The 18,484-nt window shown below is 46.8% G+C and overlaps 1 protein-coding gene across 1 annotated transcript in view; it reads left to right on the top strand.

Moving 5' to 3' along the window:
- Tcerg1l (transcription elongation regulator 1 like) overlaps window positions 1–18,484 on the top strand; it is a 193,156-nt gene that overhangs the window by 28,241 nt on the left and 146,431 nt on the right. Inside the window, exon 4 of the mRNA XM_036197367.1 lies at window positions 9,691–9,888. Coding sequence (XP_036053260.1) covers window positions 9,691–9,888 — 198 coding nt within the window. The remainder of the gene's footprint in view (window positions 1–9,690; window positions 9,889–18,484) is intronic.

The following is an 18,484-nucleotide window of genomic DNA, read 5'->3' as shown; positions in this document are numbered from 1 at the left end:
TGGTCTCTACCCACCCATATGGCTTTGGAGACCTATGTATGTTCAGCAGCACATTGCCATTCCAGGTCACCTTTCCTGTCCCCTGGCTCCAGATTCTTGTTGAGTGTGATTTCTGGTGTGTAAATGTCATTGACCAGCTAGCGAAGTGCTTCTTCTGGGTGTGTGCATTTTGAAAGGATACCCTACCTGGACAAGTCATTAGTTGGCAGTAGCCACCATTGAAGGGCACTCTATAGCCTTGGTGTCTCATAGGGTGGAGAAACTGGGATGACAGGACACTCCTGAGACCACCCCATGTTTGGAGGCTCCAGCATGCACTCTCAGAAAATGGGAACACTGAGGTGCTCAGTGGGCTAGGCAAGTCACCAAGGCAACCATTTGAACCTCTAAACCAGGTAAGGCCGCCAAGGCCTCTGAAGTCCAAAATGACACCCACACCATCCCTGTGCCTCCCATGTTGTTCTGCTGATGGGAGACTGCCAAAGAGTGTGGCCTCTCTCATTCTTGGAGGTCATTGTCTATGATTGGGACATAGAGCCAGATGAAGAGAAGGAGTGGTGGCCAAGGGTCATCCATCATACCAGCCATGGGTCTTCTATGCAAAGGACACTCTGAACATCAGGGTCCATCTGCCCTGGGTGGGCAGGGAGGTGCAGTGAGTTTTTGGGAAAGCCAGCAAGATCTCCCTGGGCTTGTGTGATGAGCGCTGCCTATGGAGCTCAGCAGATGGTCCAGCACAGCTTGCAGGTTTGCTTCCTTGGCACCTTCAGCACTTGTAACTAGACCAGGAATTAGATGTCTCTTTCAGAAAACAACCAGAACAAACAACGAAACAAGCCAATATTGGCCGCATCGTTAAGCCACAGTTCAAACGCAGGGAGACTGGGTATGTATCAGCTTGTCTCAGAGACCCACAAAACCTGTCGCTACTCTTCCATAAAAAACCCAGTCAAATCCTAACAGATTTCCTTATGCCTCAGAGCACAGGAAAGCAATGCTCTCACAGAATGGGGAGGAAGAGGCTGTTGATGGCTTCCCCAATGCCCTCTGAGTCCCATGGTCTCAGCAGCAAACCCTCCCTCTCCCAACACACACACCACACCCTGAGAGCCCACAGCATGTGCTCTGTGCAGATGAAGTCACCATCCTCATCACTCAATCGTTTCTGCAGAAATGATTACCAGTCAGTAGCGCAGCGCCTGAAGGATTTCCACCAGAGCTGAAACCATTTGCTAAGCAGACGTCGCTAACGAATGGTTGTTTATTTCTTTGAATGCTTTGCGCAGCAGAGAGGGTGACAGCTGGTGCTCATCAGACTCTGCTCGGCAGAGATTCTCACCATTCTGCTGTTTACCCAACACTCTACAACTCTGACTCCTAAAGTTTGCCCCAATATGGATGTCCTCTCTGGCAGATGTGGCAAGCCATAGTCAAGGCCCCATCTATAAAATTTGGATGTTGAATATTTAACACCCTACTTACTCCATAGCCACTGGTAGTCACGAGAACATCTAAGGATGGCCTTTAGAACCCTTTATGCCAGTATTCTCCATTTCAGAGACGAAGGAGATACCAAGGGCTGAGATCTTAACCATTGTAGAACATGTCCAGAGATAATGGGAAGGTCTGGCCAGCTACTCACCCCTTGTGGAACATCCCTGGTTTTATGCATTGCCAGTTGAGCTCACTAAGTCTGATGTTTGTGGATCTGGAGCCCCTGCTTGCCCACTGTCCCTAGACCTCATAGATACCATTCTTCCCTTCTCTCTATTTTGTCCCAGGAAAGCAAATCTCAACACAAAAGGTCACAGGGTTTGGAGGCAGGTTCCCAAGGCAACTTACCAGTTGCCCTGCAAGGTACATGCAGAACCCACTGCCTGCCTTCGCTTCTGAGGCCAGAGAGGCATTAGTAAGCCAGGGCTGCTAGTGTATACATGGCTAATACACAGGACTCCAGTGTACATGGCCCCCATGGAGAATGGGTACCTCAGAGTCTCAGAGATGACTATGAGGAGGAGATACATTATAGAGGCTAGCTTTCCTCTGCCACAACAGGGCGCTTAAAGATCTCCTCTGTGTGTCTTTCTGAGGACTGCCTTGAAAGAGAACATGCAAGCAGCCCTTTCGTAGTTTGAGAGCAAGGATACAGGGGCTGGCCTTGAGGGCTCCGGCAACAGTAAGAGTTACCAGTGGTCAGGGCCGGACAGGGTTTTGGCTTCTTCAATAAATAACTGAAAATAAGGCTCACACAGATTTGCAAGTTATAGTTACAACTTAGTATATATACACACACACACACACACACACACACACACACACACACACACACATATATATATATATATATATATATAATATCTTAGATAGAATATATTAAGTATTAGACTCAGGTTCTTTAGGATAGGACACCTTTTAGAATGATCCTTGTAACATGCCACCTACCTAGACTTCCCTGGATTTTAGTGTGTGTTTCTTGCTTGATATTGTTTGCATTGATTGTAGTTCCATCTTATCTAGGTCATTATCCCTCATTACTCCTGGACAATATTTGATAACCATTTCTTTGTGTATAGTCTTGTATTAGGTTAGAACCTTCTTATTTAGACAAAACGGGGAGATGTAGTGAGTAGCCATTCCAACCTTGACCTGGAAATTCCAACCCCCTTTGAGGCTTCGGTAATGGTCACGCCTACAAGGCCCAGCTGCAAGAGGACACTGAAGACCCAGGATTCAAATGAGAGGGAGCTCTTGGTGCCTGGACCCTGGACGCTGGAGGTAGACCAAGCAGAGTTCTCCAGAGAACACTGCTGGACTGCGCCATACCTTTGCCAGACCCTACAACCTACCTATCCCTTCATTTGTAAGTTACCCCATGAAATAAACCTCCCTTCTAACTACATGGAGTGGCCTTAATAATTTCACCAATATGAATTTATTTGGAGAAAAAAAAATAATAGTTCAAATGACAGAGGATGCCCTGTTAAGATTGACAGTGGGCAACATGAGTGAGAATACTCGAGAGCCCTGAGGTACAGCCTAGGGTCCTTGTTATGGATCTAAGGGGAAGGAAAGAGTGGTTTCTATGGGACATTTTCTACTTTGATTGATAGATTGAGTTATTTAATCATGTATGTACATGCCCTTTCCCATAATGCATCTGATTTTAATCATATACACACCAATTATGCATATGCAAAAGATGATAAATAGGAGCTCTCTAAAAGGTTACTGGAGAGCACGGTTTTGCCTTACTGCACATGCGCTCAAAACCAGTTCAGGCCAGATTAACCTGAAGTGTTTAAGTAATTATTCTTTATCAATAAAAAAGTGGGAGTCAAATATTGGGTTAAGAACCCGAATGATCAGAGAAGCTGCAAAGAAGTCACCAGTGACCTCTCACCTCTTCTGTTCCTTCCTCTGAAAGGGCCGAGATCCTCTCTCAGCCCCGACTGACTACTTCCTCAGTTCTCCAAAACCTCTATGGTTAATTTTGGTCAGCTAGTGGCTAGCTCTGCCTTCTGATTCAAAACAAACTTTACTGTCTGAATACAATCAAAATATCACACAAAATTAACCCTTCTGTTCTTTATACCTGGATACATTGGGCATACATGTGAACAGCAACTGTATAAATTTAATTGCTACCAGGAGTGGTAAAACTTATACCTTTGTTCAAAGATGAGAATACATGTAGCCTGTTGAAGGTAGGGGATGGAGGCGTTCTGGGGTTTCTAGGTGCTTTATTTGGAGACAGGTTGTATGTACAGTACATACAATTGAAGGAAGATGACTACCAGGTGCATTGTTAAAAGAGTGGATGTGTGCATAAACCCCAAACCAAGGAGGGCCAGGATCCTAGCATCTAAACTGTCTCCTGTGCTTGCTTGCCTCATGAGGACAAGGGCAATACCAGCTACAGTTGAGTCCACACAGATGTGTCTCACGAACCCCTGTCTCTTCACCCCTTCCCCATGCTGCCTTCAAGGAAGTACCTGGTTAATTACTGGTTTGCTTAGAACACTGACTTTTATAAGTAATCCTTATGGGATGGCTTTGCTGGCTTATCACTTTGCTGGCTTAGCAGGTTTTTCTGGCTGTACCTATCTTATCTTACTATTTATTTACTCAACTAAGGGATTTTCTGAAGTCCTTTGGGAAAAGGAAGTGCCTGCCATTATTTATCAGTTGACACAGTTTATTGAGCACTCTCTTGCTTAGACTCCAAACTCAGCTGAGAGGCAGATCTCAGGGGGAGCTGCTAGCATCCAGGTTTTCTTGGCTCCGTGCGTTTCCTGGCTGGTGTTCTCAAGCAGCAGGTACCCAGCAGCATTTATCTATTTGTATCCAGTGATGCCTTCATGCCTTTTATCTATCATATTGTCTTTCAGTCTCATAGCTGTGTGTGGCTTGGCACAGAGATGCTCTGCTGTGACTGGGGGCTGGGAGATGAGATAGGAGAAGCCAACAGCAGCTCCTCCCTTCTCACATGCATTGTGAACTATGAATCTATCTGTCAAAGTGTCCCGATATTGTGAGGATGAATTCTGATTAGATTAGAACTATGGCTGGGAGTGGGTGACAGTAAAGGACCCCTCGGAGTGTGTATGCCTGAGATACCTTCTAAATTAATCCATAAGGGCTCTTTTATATGCATGGATGAACTGCTGGGTGGGCTCACAATAGGACTGCATTATTGGAAAGTAGTGAATGAGAGGAGACAGGGTCTACTTGGAGGAGCTAGGGGCCAGTGTCTGTGGTGGCTAGCCCTTGCCGTGACCCAGTTCTGTATGCCCTTCCTTCCATACCCTGTGGTGTAAGCTATTCTGCTGTGTCCTCCCTGATGTGATGGACCAAACCCTCTGAAACTGTGAGCAAAAGAAATTCCCCCCCCCCCAAGACAGGGTTTCTCTTTGTAGTTTTGGTGCCTGTCCTGGATCTCACTCTGTAGACCAGGCTGGCCTCAAACTCACAAAGATCTGCCTGGCTCTGCCTCCCAAGTGCTGGGATTAAAGGCGTGTGCCACCACCACCTGAAATTCTCCTCCTTTATGCTGTTGGGCCAAGTGCTGTGAGCACATCAACCAGAGGAAATAAGAAGCAACCCTCTCCCTCCCGAGGGACCTCCTGCTGGCTGTCATGATATGTGGCCTGTAGAGGAGGTTTGGTGACCACTGCAGGCCACTCACTGTCTCTTTTATCTTTGTGGTCAAGGGCCACAGAGGCCTGGGGCTCAGCCAGTCTGAGGGAGCCAGGACGTCTCTCCCTGTCACCTACCAATACTAGATACATTGTGTTGATTGTTAACTTTCTGTTACTACTGCTGTTAGGTTTTGTTGAACACACTGGGAGAAGGTACAGTTTTGTGTGAGGCCAAATAAACTCAAGGGAGGTTAAAAAAAACAACAACTCAAAAAACAAAAACAAAAAGAATCTTTCCAGTCTTTAAAGGGAGGATTAATGAATCATAGTTATTTTGCTTTTAAGTTGACAGATGATTTTTGGCAACAGAAATCACGTGGTGATTAAAAACGTTTTCATATTTCTAGCTGCAAAATGCTTTCACCTGCCCTAGCATCTGTTGCTTTTATAATGGTAACTTTCTCTTCCATCAGTCAAGGTCACTTTCATTTTAAATAATAGAGCAAGTTTATTTTCAGAAACTTCATCCAGTAGCACCTGGCTGAGATCGTGAGTTTTGTCTTATAAAGGAGAGTCATGAAGGCATAGTCCCCTAAGCATGGTGTCCATGAGCTTTGAGAGGTTCATGACTGTTGTTGGCTCACTGGAGTATGTTTTAATAGCGAAAGTCATTTAATTGTCAGGCTACATTGTCAGTATTGGAGTGTGTGGTCAGGAATACTTCTTCATAGATGGAGGGAAGGCACAGTTAGCAGGGCCCACTGCAGTCTGTCTCCTGTGGAAGGTCTGCAGCCTGGGCACCTGGCTGATGGGAGGAGCTTCTGAATAGGGAGCTCCTCCCATCAGAAGCTCAGCTAAGAGAGCTGTCTGGCTTTGGAAGAACCAAGAAAATGAATGACAACTTTCTACCCCTCTTTTCTCTTCAGAATATTACATTGTCTAGGCTGGGGCTAAGCACAGCTGCAGACATGGGTCTTCCCCTTCCTGGGGCACCTGAACTTGGGTATCCAAGGTTCTATAGATCCTGACATAGGGGAGGGTGGAGGCAAAGGCTTGGATGGGGAAGCTCAGGTTGGTATGGGAAGTCTCAGGGGTCCCCCTCATCTGCCCTGTGAGGGGCTGGTCCCTAGAACTCTCACACTGGGCTCTACTCTGACAGGCCTTCAGAAAAACTAGAGCAGAGGCATACACTTCTTGTCTGTATCTTATGGCTTCTGAGGGACTGTGCTGGACATGACTTTGGTCTAGTAGGGATAAGAGGCAATGCTGTGGGGTAGAGAGCCAGGTACTGTGGAAGGATGATGCTCAGGAGCTCCTGGCTGGTCAGGACTTTGGTTGTAACGATGAGGGCCATGTTGTGGAAGCCTGGGGAACTTTCCATTCCTCTAGTCTCCTTCTCCCCCTCTACCTTGCATTCTAGTGCCGTTTCTGAGGGCTCCTCCATTGGATCCTCCATGTCTCCCTGAGGCCCCCTGCCTGACCAGCCCTCTGAACTTCTGGCATCTCTTCGGACCACGGAGCAGAGCTCAATTTTCTGTAGCCATAGTGAAATGGGTATAAGTGGACCCTTGGGTGGAGGCGGGGTGGGGGCTGAGTAAGAAACATTCAAATAGGTCTTGAAGTAAATCAGAATATCCAAAAATGTTCCTGTTAGCTGACTTTACATCCCAAATGTACTGACAGTGTTTTGGCCCCCAGCACTGTTTTATGGTGACTGGAAGGTAACGTTGACTCAGTTGTTTACACATGGCTACTTCTAACATGGAAGCCTATGATGGAGTGGGGAGGCCAATATGGCACGCTTACACAGTACTCCATTCTCTGGGTGTTCTCATTTATTGGATATTGGAAGCGGTATGAGGGTGAGGCTGTTGATTCTGTAACTCATTGTGATAAAAGCAAACACACAGGGGGATTATGGCACATTCTCGCATCATCAGACTGGAACCAGGGAACTGCCACCAGACAGAAAGGCAGAAGACAACCCTCACTCCATTTCACCAGTTGTCCATGATGTGCTTCTATCATAAAGGTGGTGTGCTCTTGATAGCACTGATTTCAGATGTGTGTACGACAATACTGGGAGTCTACATACAGAGCAGAAATGATCAGATCCAGAATACAGATGACACAGGACACAGGCAAGGCTGTGGACAGTCAGGATGCTCACTCACTGGGTGGGAAATGTAGCAGGAAGACAACCTGGAGGTTTCTTTAAGAGCCAAGCACAGACTGGAGAGGCACCTCAGTGCACAAGGGACTTATCCCATGAGCTGAGGACCAGAGTTCTCTCCCTAGAATGCCTAGAAGCTGGACATGGAAGCATGTGTCTGTAATCCCCGCACTCCTACAGTGAGATGGGAGATGGAAACAGGAGACTCTCTGGAAACTTCTGGGTCAGCAGTCTGCTGTCCACAATGGCAAATGAGAGACTCTGTCTCAAACATGGTGGAAATGAAGGCCTGATACCCGAGACTGTCTTCTGAATTCTACATGTGTGCCATGTCACATGCCTGCCTGCGCTTACACATATGATTATGCACACATATCATACACACTTGCAAAAATTAAAAACAAATGAAAATAATTTCCCCATGCCACATGACCCATTGATTACACCATGTTGTTTATCCAAAGGAATTGAAAACATGCCCATGAGAAAGTGCATGCAGATGCTCTTAGCATCTTTGATCAGAATTGTCAAAACCTGGAAGCCACCAAGATGTCATCATTCAATAAGCAAGTGGGAAATAAACTGTGGTACATCCTTATAATGAAATACCACTCAGTGCTAAAAAGAAATGTGCTGTTGAGTCATAACAAAGACAGGAAGCAAACTGCAAACATATCGCTGAGTGGAAGAAAGCAGCTGGACAGGCTACAAATGATGCCCGCAATTACATGATGTTCTGTAAAAGGCCAAACTGTGATGCTCTGGGATCAGTGGTTGGGTGTATGTGAGGGGAAAAGAAGGAGCAGGATGGAGTAGCTGGGGCTTTCCTGTTGTGAAGTGTGGGATGCTGTGTGGATACATCCTGTGTCTGTCAAAATTCACAAGGTGTACACCAGGAAGGAGCCCATGGAAGGAAAACTGGCCTTTAGTTAACAGTGTGTCAGTATGAGCTCATGCTTGGTGACATGCAGCACCCTGGAGAAGGTGGTAATGAAGGGAACAGCCACAGGCTGTGGGGAAGCTCTGTAGTAGCTGCCTAGTTGTTCTGTAAGTGTAATTTTAAAAGACGGCGTGTGTCCCTCTTAGGGAATTTGTAAATATGGAAAGACAGGGAGAGAAATCAACCATGATTCTGCCACTTCGACACACTCACAGTCAGGACCTTCCTTCATTTTTTTTCCTATGTATGCTTTTAAAAAAATATCTGACTTCACGATGTCCAGTACTTTTCTAGATGCCTTCAAATTTCTCTCTCCCTTATGGACATCTCCCCTAAGGTCCAGATTCAGCACTCTGTCTCTGGGTGTATCCAGAACTCAGCCCTCTCCCCTGATTGTTCATATACAAAAGGCAGCCAGGGTGGGATCACGGCAGGAATTCTGAGTAGACCTCTCCCACATCTGACCATGCCCACCATTCTGCAGCAAACCCCATCATCTATATACACTGGTGTCTACCTGCCTAGCCTGATGTCCTCAACCAACCCCATTGCTCACCACCTCACATCCCAGCCCTGTCCACACTGCTCTACCAACCCATGGGGTAGCATGTGCTTCAGAACTCTTATCCTTGTTGGTACTTTTTCCCAGTGGGCAGCATGCCTCACTCTCCCATTCTAGAATGGTTGGGCCCATGTGTCCTCATCTCAATAAAGGTCAACCTGCTGAAATTGAGACATACCCACCAGTTCTACATCCCCCTTGACTTAAACCCATTGACCTATATCATAAAACCAACAGATGAGTAGTGTGTCAATGATAACACTTCCTTTTGGAAAGTTCTGAAAGCAGGCCTTCCTGTCTGCTCATTGCTTAGCACCTTGTCAGTCCCCAAAGACAACTGATTATATGGCCCTAAGGTAGATGTTTCAAAATGAGTTTGCAGCCTGAATTACTTACTCTATAGCCTTGGTATCTTTCCTTGATTCTGTGTTTGGGGCATCTGGGAGAGCCTAAGTAGGTGCTGATTTCTCCACAGGTGGGCAGCATCCTGAACCCCAGTGCTTTGGGAACCCTCCCGCCCTGGCCTACATCACCCCTTTCTGCAGAGCCTCCCTACTTTGATTATTTCTGTGTCCTCCTTCCACCATGAACAATCCTCAATGGTCCCTTCAAATAACTTACACATATGTGTACCACAGCGACACTATTTCTCTTTATAGTGCACGTGTCCTGGATCCTTCTTCGTGACTTCAGAACTGTGGCACTCCAAGCATCACATAGTGACATGTATATGCTGAGTGGCAAGATTCATTCTAGGGACAATGCTACAGGTCCAGGATGTCATTGAAGGGGGCAGTGAGACTCTTACATTTTTGAGGGTACTGTTATCTGAAATTGATGCATGTCACACGTACTGACTCTGGTCTCTCTCCCACAGGTGGTTGCCATAACAGCCTTAAACCAATCAGCAGTGGGCCCACCATCACCATCACTGCTGCCACCGCCGCTGCAGCTGCTGCCATGGTCTCTGTGGATGCTGAGGAACTCCGGGGCCTGTCCCCCTCCATTGTGCAGCCCTACCATTTCCTAACGTTGACCCCCATCAGAATCCCCCTCCGGACTGCCACCTTCTCAGGTAGGAACAGCACACCATCTGGAAAGGTCATAAATTGTTCCCAGAATCCATTTGGGGAAGCAGGGCCAGCTGGGCCCAGGAGCTCAGTGTCTTGGTCACTGTGCTCTATCTCTGGACACATGCTATGGATTGTTGGAGGTCAGATCTGGGAGCGGTATCCAGTTAAGGTTGTGTGGGGTTTTCTTGATGTCAGACTACACAAATGCACATGGATTTCGTGAAGCAAGGCTTGACTGTGCCCATGTGGCTCTTTGGTATATGCATGTGAAAGAGCCAAGACCCCTTTACTTCTCATGTAGGTACTAAAGGACCCCAAGACCTTGGTCATTCCTGTGTGCCACATGTCAGAGAGTAAGGGCAGCTCACCCAAGAAGCATTAACTGGTCTAGCCAGTGATATACCAGGTCCCATTGCTGAGCTGTGCATGGCTCTCCATAGTCCTGTGTGGGATTGGAGATAGCTCCTCTGAACATGTGGGAAATCCTGTCCACAAGGCAGGGGAAGGGACAAGAGACATATTTCCCCCTGAATCATTGGTGCTCAGGGTGCTGGGCCTTTTTGAAGGATTGGAGAGGATGAGCTTGAGGCTTCTCGGTATCCTGAGGCACAGAGCTTCAGAGGTGTGTGCTCATGAGTTGTGGAATGGTTCCCAGACTGGCCACACTACCTGCTGCTGTCTGCATGGTGTGCTTACTGCTCTCTGTGTTGTATTTGTTGACTGGTGTCAGTGTGGCCCATGTCCCTGTGCATTGCTGGTTTCTTCAAACGTGATAGCAATGTCAACTTGGAATCTTCCATCCCTGAATCTTGGTTGCTTTAGTGAGCTGGTCATGTACTGTGGTAGTGCTTGCACAGAAAGTCTGCAGGAGTCAGGTTGCTACGTGCTGAGCATCCCGCATCAACAAATCCAAACCTGGAAACTCTCAGCACTGATTAGGTGGGAAAATTCTGCTTTGGAAAACTTTGCTTATGCATGAAATTGTTTAAAAAACATTATATAAAATAATCTCAAGCCTATGTATATATTATAGAAAATGAATAAATTCATATTTAGACTTGATGTCTTTATGTATATGTAAATATTTCAAAATCTTGAGGCATTCCAAAACCAATGGAGTTTGCATTCCAAGCACTTTGGATAAAGGATGTTTATCCATGTCATTAATTACTACATTCTCAGCAACAGGAAATATATCACTAGATGAGACACATGCACATGCATGTACATACTCACATGCATGTACAGGCATATACAATGCACATATATGCACATACACACATAAATACAAGGCAAAGGTAAATAGCCCATGTTCCAATTTTTTAGTGTGCCCTCAGTTACTGATTTTCTTTCTGGCAAATCTAACGTGGTCCTTTTTAACTGGACCTCTGACCTCTGTGTTCTTCTACCAGCCTAATGGATTAGCCAGCCAGTAGCACACTGTGCTACCCAGAATGAAATCTGCATTCCATTTCAGTGTGCTAGTAGGCTCTCATTTAGATGTGATGGAAACAAGCCCTTGGGTAATCTGTGTTTGGAGCCCACATTCCTGCTGTGTGAAGCTGTGGGCTAAAACCCCTCAATCAACTGATGCTTATGAAAAATTTATCTTAGAACTAGACATTGTACTGCTGGCTGGCTTCCCTTTCCAGGTCTAATGAAATCCAGGAGTGTCCAAGACAGGGATTCTTTGGGAGGTGTGGCCACCTGGCTGTGTTGGACTGGGTCTCTTCTCTAGCTGGGTGCAGAAGGTCATTGAGGGGTGTTGGATATAGTTCTGTTGAAAAGCCATGTCAAGTGTCCCTTGAGTGTCTAAAAGGAAATGGAAGGGTGCACAACTTGCCATTGATCTGGTTAGGTTTATGTCAGCTTGATAGACACTCAGGTCATTTTGGAAAAGGGAACCTCAATTGGGAAAATGTCCCCACCAGATTGGCCTGTGGGCAGCACTGTGGTGCATTGTCTTGATTGATGATGAGTGCAGGAGTTTCAGTTCATTGTAGGCAGTGCCACACATGGGCTGCTGCTCCTGGATACCATAAGAAAGCAGGCTGAGCAGGCCAGTCTGCAGCACCCTTCCATGGTCTCTGCTTCAGTTCCTGCCCTTTCTCCTTCACTGATGGACTATTACCTGGGAGTTGACAGCTGGAATAAACCTTTTCCTCTCCAGGTTACTTTTGGCCATGATGTTTTTATCACAGCAACAGAAACCCTAACTAAGACACCCATCAAGCTGTAGGCCTGTCTCTAAGCCACTTTCAGGAGTCCATGGAAGGAGTGAAGGAACAGACTCTTCAGAGGACCAGTTTGCCTGGAAATTCCTGACACCCCTGCAAATGATGAGCCAGACTGGATCGGGAGGAAGGCAGAGACCTTAAGGGGCTTGGTGTGGGATGATTTAGAGGAGTCAGGCTTAGATGGACAGGGAGGCAGGTCCGATGCAGCATGTCCCTTATGTGAGCTTATCTGAAGCCTGTGGTCTTTGGTCTATCTGCAGTGAGCAAACGGTTTGTAATGGAGGGCAATTCCCATTTCAGATGATGAGCCTGACTGTTGCTTGATGTAAAAAGCCAGATGCCTCAGAGGCTTCATACAGTTTGGGTTAATGAGGCTCAACTGAGGACAATTTTGCCTCTTAGGGATATCACACAACTACTGTAGAAGGATTTTGGTTATGTCAGCATGTGGGTAGAGGCTGGGTCCTACAATCCTCATCTGCCCTGAGTCCTGTCTTCATATTAAACCTCTGGTTTAAATTAGAATACTACTTAACACACTGTGAGACCTTGTACTGGGGCAGCGTGGATAAGTTTGACTGGGTAGGGAGGACGATGTTGTGTGTGTGTGTGTGTGTGTGTGTGTGTGTGTGTGTGTTCTGTTAGCTGAAGCACCAGAGGGACATATCTCTAAGAAGAACACTGAGCCAAAGGATTTACACTAAGTCTGCAGCACTGGTGTGTGTGGAGTTCTCAACCCATACTCAAAGACCCAGGGTCCAGCTCCAAGCTCAGTTCTAATGGGGTTGTCTCCTTCAGTGTGTAATGTGCACAGCCAAAGCCTGTGGTTGCTCTCCATGGTCCAGCTACCCATGGAACTTGTTCCTTTTCTGGACTGTGTGTCTGCCATCAGAAAGCTGTATCTTTCTTTCCTATACCCATCCATATGAAGAATAGGATGCGGATCTGTGGACTCAGCAGCATCCCTGATCCAACACCCTGCTGGGTCCTTGTTGAGTTGAGAAGGGCTGCTCTGTCCATTCGTGGCATCTAGTACTGTTGGTTACCTACCTGTCCCTGATCTCACTTAGGGCAGAGGGCAGCCAGCTCATTTGGAGACGTATCTATTGACAATGCAGGCATGTAAGGCTGGTGGCTGGAGGAGCCACCTAAGAAAGGAGAACAGAGCAGGGACCTTCCTCCCATCTGCAAACAGGTTTTAACTTACTTCTCACTATCCCTCAGTGTTTCAGATTATAGAAGAAACCTATTCAGGGGAAGAGGTCTTGGGCATCCCACCTATGGCTCAGTGTTAGGAGGGTAGGACAGGAGGACAGGTAGAAGATGTGGACTGGAGAAGGCTTGCCTCCCTGCAGTTTCCAGAATGGGCTAGCCCTGGCCTGCAGTCACTGGACCACAGTTCTGCTCAGACCTTTGCTAGGACAAGTGAGCCAGGTACCTGATGCCCTCCCCATCAGATGAAGAATCCGAAATGGCTTTTCTGCTAAGAATGATAAGAGTTTATTTCTAAAGGGTGGCCTACCCTTTCCAAGGCTCTCAAGTGAGGAAGGTGAAATGGGAGCATGGAGACACTGTCTCTAGTATTGCCAATTACGATCAGATACAAATATTAAAAAGCACCATCTGCTTCAGAGGCCATTTGCCACCTGTTCTCTCGCTCCTACAACTATTTATTGGTTTAAATTTAGCATGCTGTCTTGCCACAGAACAGCTGGGCAGTGACGATATTCTTTGTCTCCCAGTGACTTGCCAGCCAAGCCACATACCAAGTCCAAGACATCTCAGGGCATCAATGTTGCCCATGGCCTTTCAAATGCTGGCAGCTCTCTCGTTATGGAAGTCCACAGCTGCTAGGCTACCTCAGACAACAGAGAGCCAACCGCTTGGGGGTAGAGTTGTCCCCTCTTTTATTTTATTATTATTTTTAAGTACACGAATTATTCCTTCCTCTACTATAATAAAAAAGTGTCAGAATACATAGATATTTCCAGAGATAAAAATTCAGAAACCTTGTAGCAATGTAGTTACTTATATCCCCAGGCACCTGGAGGTTGCCCTGCCTAGAGGGGATCATGATTGAATATAAACAAGCAAGAAGAATGCTCTATGTATTTATTGTCTCTGATAGGGAGCTCTATAAGAATGCCCTGAGCATGCATTCCTATACTAAGCAGTGGGTGTGGGGCAAACCTGCCTCTGTGGGGAATCCTGTTGTTGGGATCTCAAAGTGAGGACTGCTGGTGCACTGAGTACTTCCTGCCACATTGCCCACTTTGGACTATCATCCCATCCAGAACCTTCCATTCATACTACCTTCCCTAGGAATACACACACTTTGGGGTCTACATTTGCAGTCACCACCATGATCTCCTGCCCACTCTATCTGGAAACTGGAAATATGTCCTCACCCTAAAGGAGTCTAGTGCTGGAGACACCTGCCTCCCTTAAAGGGGGCTGGCAGGACACAGACATGGATCTCTATCCACCTGCCCCCTCCCACTGCAGAAGTAATGAACCCTTGCAGTCCTTCCTTTTGCAGCTTGTGAAATGCCTTCTCTACTTGCAAATGTGTCATCCCTGGGCAGGCACGTGCTGCCTTGTGGGGCTCTGCTGCATTTAACAGAAACAATCCACGTTTATAGATTCTTCTGTGACTGCTTTTGCATTCAGTCCTTAGTGTGTCTCTCAGGCCCATGCTTGCAGACCACCTGTTGACACAGGTTGCGGAGATGCCCCCTTGTTTGGGACTTGGGGGTGTGGTGGAGGGCACTTCTGTAAATACCACAGAACACTCCCACCTTGCTTTCCCAGAAGTGCTTTCCTTCTCTGCCTCTCACCAGGCTCTGCTGGTACTCTCCCAAGGGCCTTCCCAGCTCTCTATAGATGGCAATTCACCTTCAGTGTTCCCACAGCCTCGTTCTAGACAGTGACTCCTCCAATGTGGTGTTCTGTGTCTCCATGGGTCCCTGTGCTTTCCATAACAGATCTCAGTATGTTGTGTGTGTTATACAGAAGGCGGTGCCGTATATCTCCCCTAGTCTTCCACTAAGTAAACTGGTCACAGGGTGCTTCAGAGCAGTAATGATCCCATATACCCAGCCCCTGGCTCAATAGCTCAGGCTGGACCCCTACTTCCAATCTTAGAGTACTCTCTCTGTGGCCAGCTTGGGATGTTGCCCTCTCTTGTACTGTTCCCTCATTACCTGGGCCCTCAAGCACAGCAAGCCCCTCTCTGCCTCAGGGCCCTTGCACTGGCCACTCTCCATGTGAAGGCTCTTCTGTCAGCCTCCCAATGCCGCCTATGGCTGCAACAGTGGTGGTCAGGGAGGTGGCCTGAGGCCCCCATTCTGCAGTATGCTCTGGGATAAATGCTTTTGCAATGTTGTGTGCTGACTTTGGTGTTTATATTTTGCTATTTTTTCTCCCTCTCTTGGAATGTCAACTTCACACATGTCACTTCCCACTAGGTAGATCCAAGCTTTGAAGAGCTGTCTGTCAGTAGCTCTCTACTGAACTGACACAGTTAAGGCCTATCACTGCCTAGTAGCTGGTGTAGACATTGAGTCTGCAGCAGAGAGAGCCTGGGTGAGGGCCAGCATTACTCTCTATTTGCTGTAGGATAGTGATGAGGGATACCCTCCTCTGTAGATGTCTATTCCCACTTGGGACTGCTCCTGTAATGAGAGATGCTAAAAGCAGGGGCACTGGCTTTGAGCCATGGTCATTCTGGGCATGATAGGGGCCAAGCTCTCACAAAGAAATGTGTTCACTGACAGCTCTGATCAGGTCAAGAGGAGAGCAAGACTGCTCAGTGAGGGCCTTCTAAGCAAGGCATGCCCCCTCTCCTATTCTCATGGGTTCTGAATTTCTAGAATCCAAAATGTTCAGCTGAAAGATTCAAGGGCCCAAAGCAGCCCAGTAGAGACCTATCCCTAAGACCTGTGACCATGGAAGGTAAGGTAGCCAATACTCTTCTGCCTTTCAAGGATCTCTGGGGCCTTTCTATAGTATCCAATGTCCCATACCAACCGTAACTGACATCCAAAGTCAGGACCCCTGTGCCAACCTGATGGTCAGCTGACCTAATGAGGGAACACTGGCCTTGGAGGCAGCTCATGAATGCTATGAAGTGTCAAAGCTCCCTGGAGCCTGGTGATGGGTTATGTGCAGGGAAAGGTTGTAGTCCCCCTCATGAGACCTTTGGTGGATTCTGTAAAAAGGATGTTCTTTTGTGGTCACACAGATGGTCTTCCTTTGTGCATTCCAAATATTTCTACTTCAGTCTCTGAGGGAGACTGATGTACTCAGGATTTAAGTTTAAATAAAAATTTGAAATATCAGATGCTGTGGATATTGCTCTGCATAAATAAAATGCTGTTTGGTCAGTGGCCAGGCAGGAAGTATAGGCAGGACAAGAAAGAAGAGCATTCTAGGAAGTGGAAGGCTGGGTAGAGAAGGATACTGCCAGCCACCACCATGACAAGGAAGATGTAAGGTAATGGCAAGCCACAAGCCACGTGGCAAAGTATAGATTAATAGAAATGGGCTAATTTAAGATAGAACAAGTAGATAACAAGAAGCCTGCCACAGCCATACAGTTTATAAGCAATACAAGTTTCTGTGTGTTTACTTGGTTGGTTCTGAGCATCTATGGGCCTGGCAGGTGAGAGAGATTTGTCCTGACTGTGGGCCAAGCAGGAAAACTCTAACAACAATCAGATGAACTACTTTTCATTTTGTGGTGTGCAGTTCTTGAATTTAATAAATTTGCAGTACTGTGTGACTGTCCATCCACTTTATCCCAGCACCATTTCCTCACCTGGAAGGAGAACTTGTCCATACCTGGTCTGCTCCTGCTCAGAGGCAACCACGGATGTTTCTATGTCCTTGCCTCTGCTGGAAGTGTCTTATCATGGGGCCACAGTGTGCCAGGCTGCCTGTATCCAGTGTGTCCAGGCATCCAAGAATGTTACTTATTTTGTTTGGAAGAATTTTTGGTACCAAGGATTTGCTTCTTAAAGTCAGAACTCCTTTGTCAATTTACTTGAAGTTTTTAATTTGTTGAAAATTCTTAATAATTACATGGTGTTTACTACCAACTCAGGTGTCAAGTTTTCTGTACTTTGCTGAGTCAGTTTCCAAAAATTTCTTCTTCCTGTGGCATTTGTGCACTTTTTGCAGGTCTTGAAGTTTACTGTTAGGAGGTTATTCCTGGGATCCTCCTACTTTGAGTGTCTAGCTGTGCTAGGTAGATGTTCTTCAACAAGCAGGCCTTACTACAAAGCAGGATTCAACCCTCCATTCTTTGCCCAGGGGTGTTTAGGACACCTCAGTCTTCTGTCCAACAGCTGCCCACCTCCATTGGGCTCCTGTTATTTCATGTACCAGGAGGCTGATGAAGGCCTACACTTCCTGCTTCTTTTTTCTTTTATTCTTTTCTTATTCATTACATTCTGACCACAGTTTCTCCTCCTCCCACTCTTCCCAGTTCCTCCTTCCCTATCTCCCCAAGATCTATTCTTCTTCTATTTTCCTTAAATGAAGCAGGCCTTCCAGGGATATCCACCAAACATGGCCTAACAAGTTACAATAAGGCTAGACACAAACCCTCATACCAAGGCTTGACAAGGCAACCCAGTAGGAGGACAAGGGTCCCAAGTGCAGGCAAAAGAGTCAGAGACATCTCCACCCTCACTGTTAGAGTCCCACAAGAGCACCAAGCTACACAGCTGTAAGGTGTTTGCAGAGGGTGTATCTCAGACCCATGATTGTCATTTCAGTCTCTGGGACCCCCTAGGAACCTTGCTTAGCTGATTGTGTGGGGTGTGTTCTCCTGGTGTCCTCTACCCCTTTAGCTCCTTCCATCCTCCCTCCCCCTTTTCTGAGGGGTTCCCCTGACTCTGCCTAGTGTTTGGCTGTGGGTCTCTGTATCCGTTACGATTGGCTGCTGGTTGAAGCCTCTCTGATGACCCTTGGGCTAGGCACTGATCTATGAATATAGCAGAATATCATTAGAAATCATTTCATTGACTTTTTTCCCAGTTGTATTTGGTTTTATCCTGGGTCTCTGAGCTGTCCTGCCTCTGGTTCCTGGCTATCCAGGCAGTGTCAGACATGGGCTTGCTCTCATGGTGTTGACCTCAAGTTGGAGTAGTTGTTGGTTGGCCACTACTACAAGTTCTGCACCATTTCCCCAGCACATCTTGTAGGTAGGACAGATTGTAGGTTGAAGGTTTTGGGGCTTGGTTATTATTGTCCCAGTCCCACTGCTAGAAGCTCGACCTGATTATAGAGAATGGCCAGTTTGGGCTCTGTTCCCCACACTGCTAGGAGACTTTGCTAGGGTCACTCTTGTAGTTTC

Source organism: Onychomys torridus, chromosome 1 (assembly GCF_903995425.1).
Source record: "Onychomys torridus chromosome 1, mOncTor1.1, whole genome shotgun sequence".
In the NCBI taxonomy this organism is placed as follows: domain Eukaryota; kingdom Metazoa; phylum Chordata; class Mammalia; order Rodentia; family Cricetidae; genus Onychomys; species Onychomys torridus.
The sequence above is the reverse complement of the archived record's forward strand: the minus strand, read 5'-3'. Positions and strand labels throughout refer to the sequence as shown.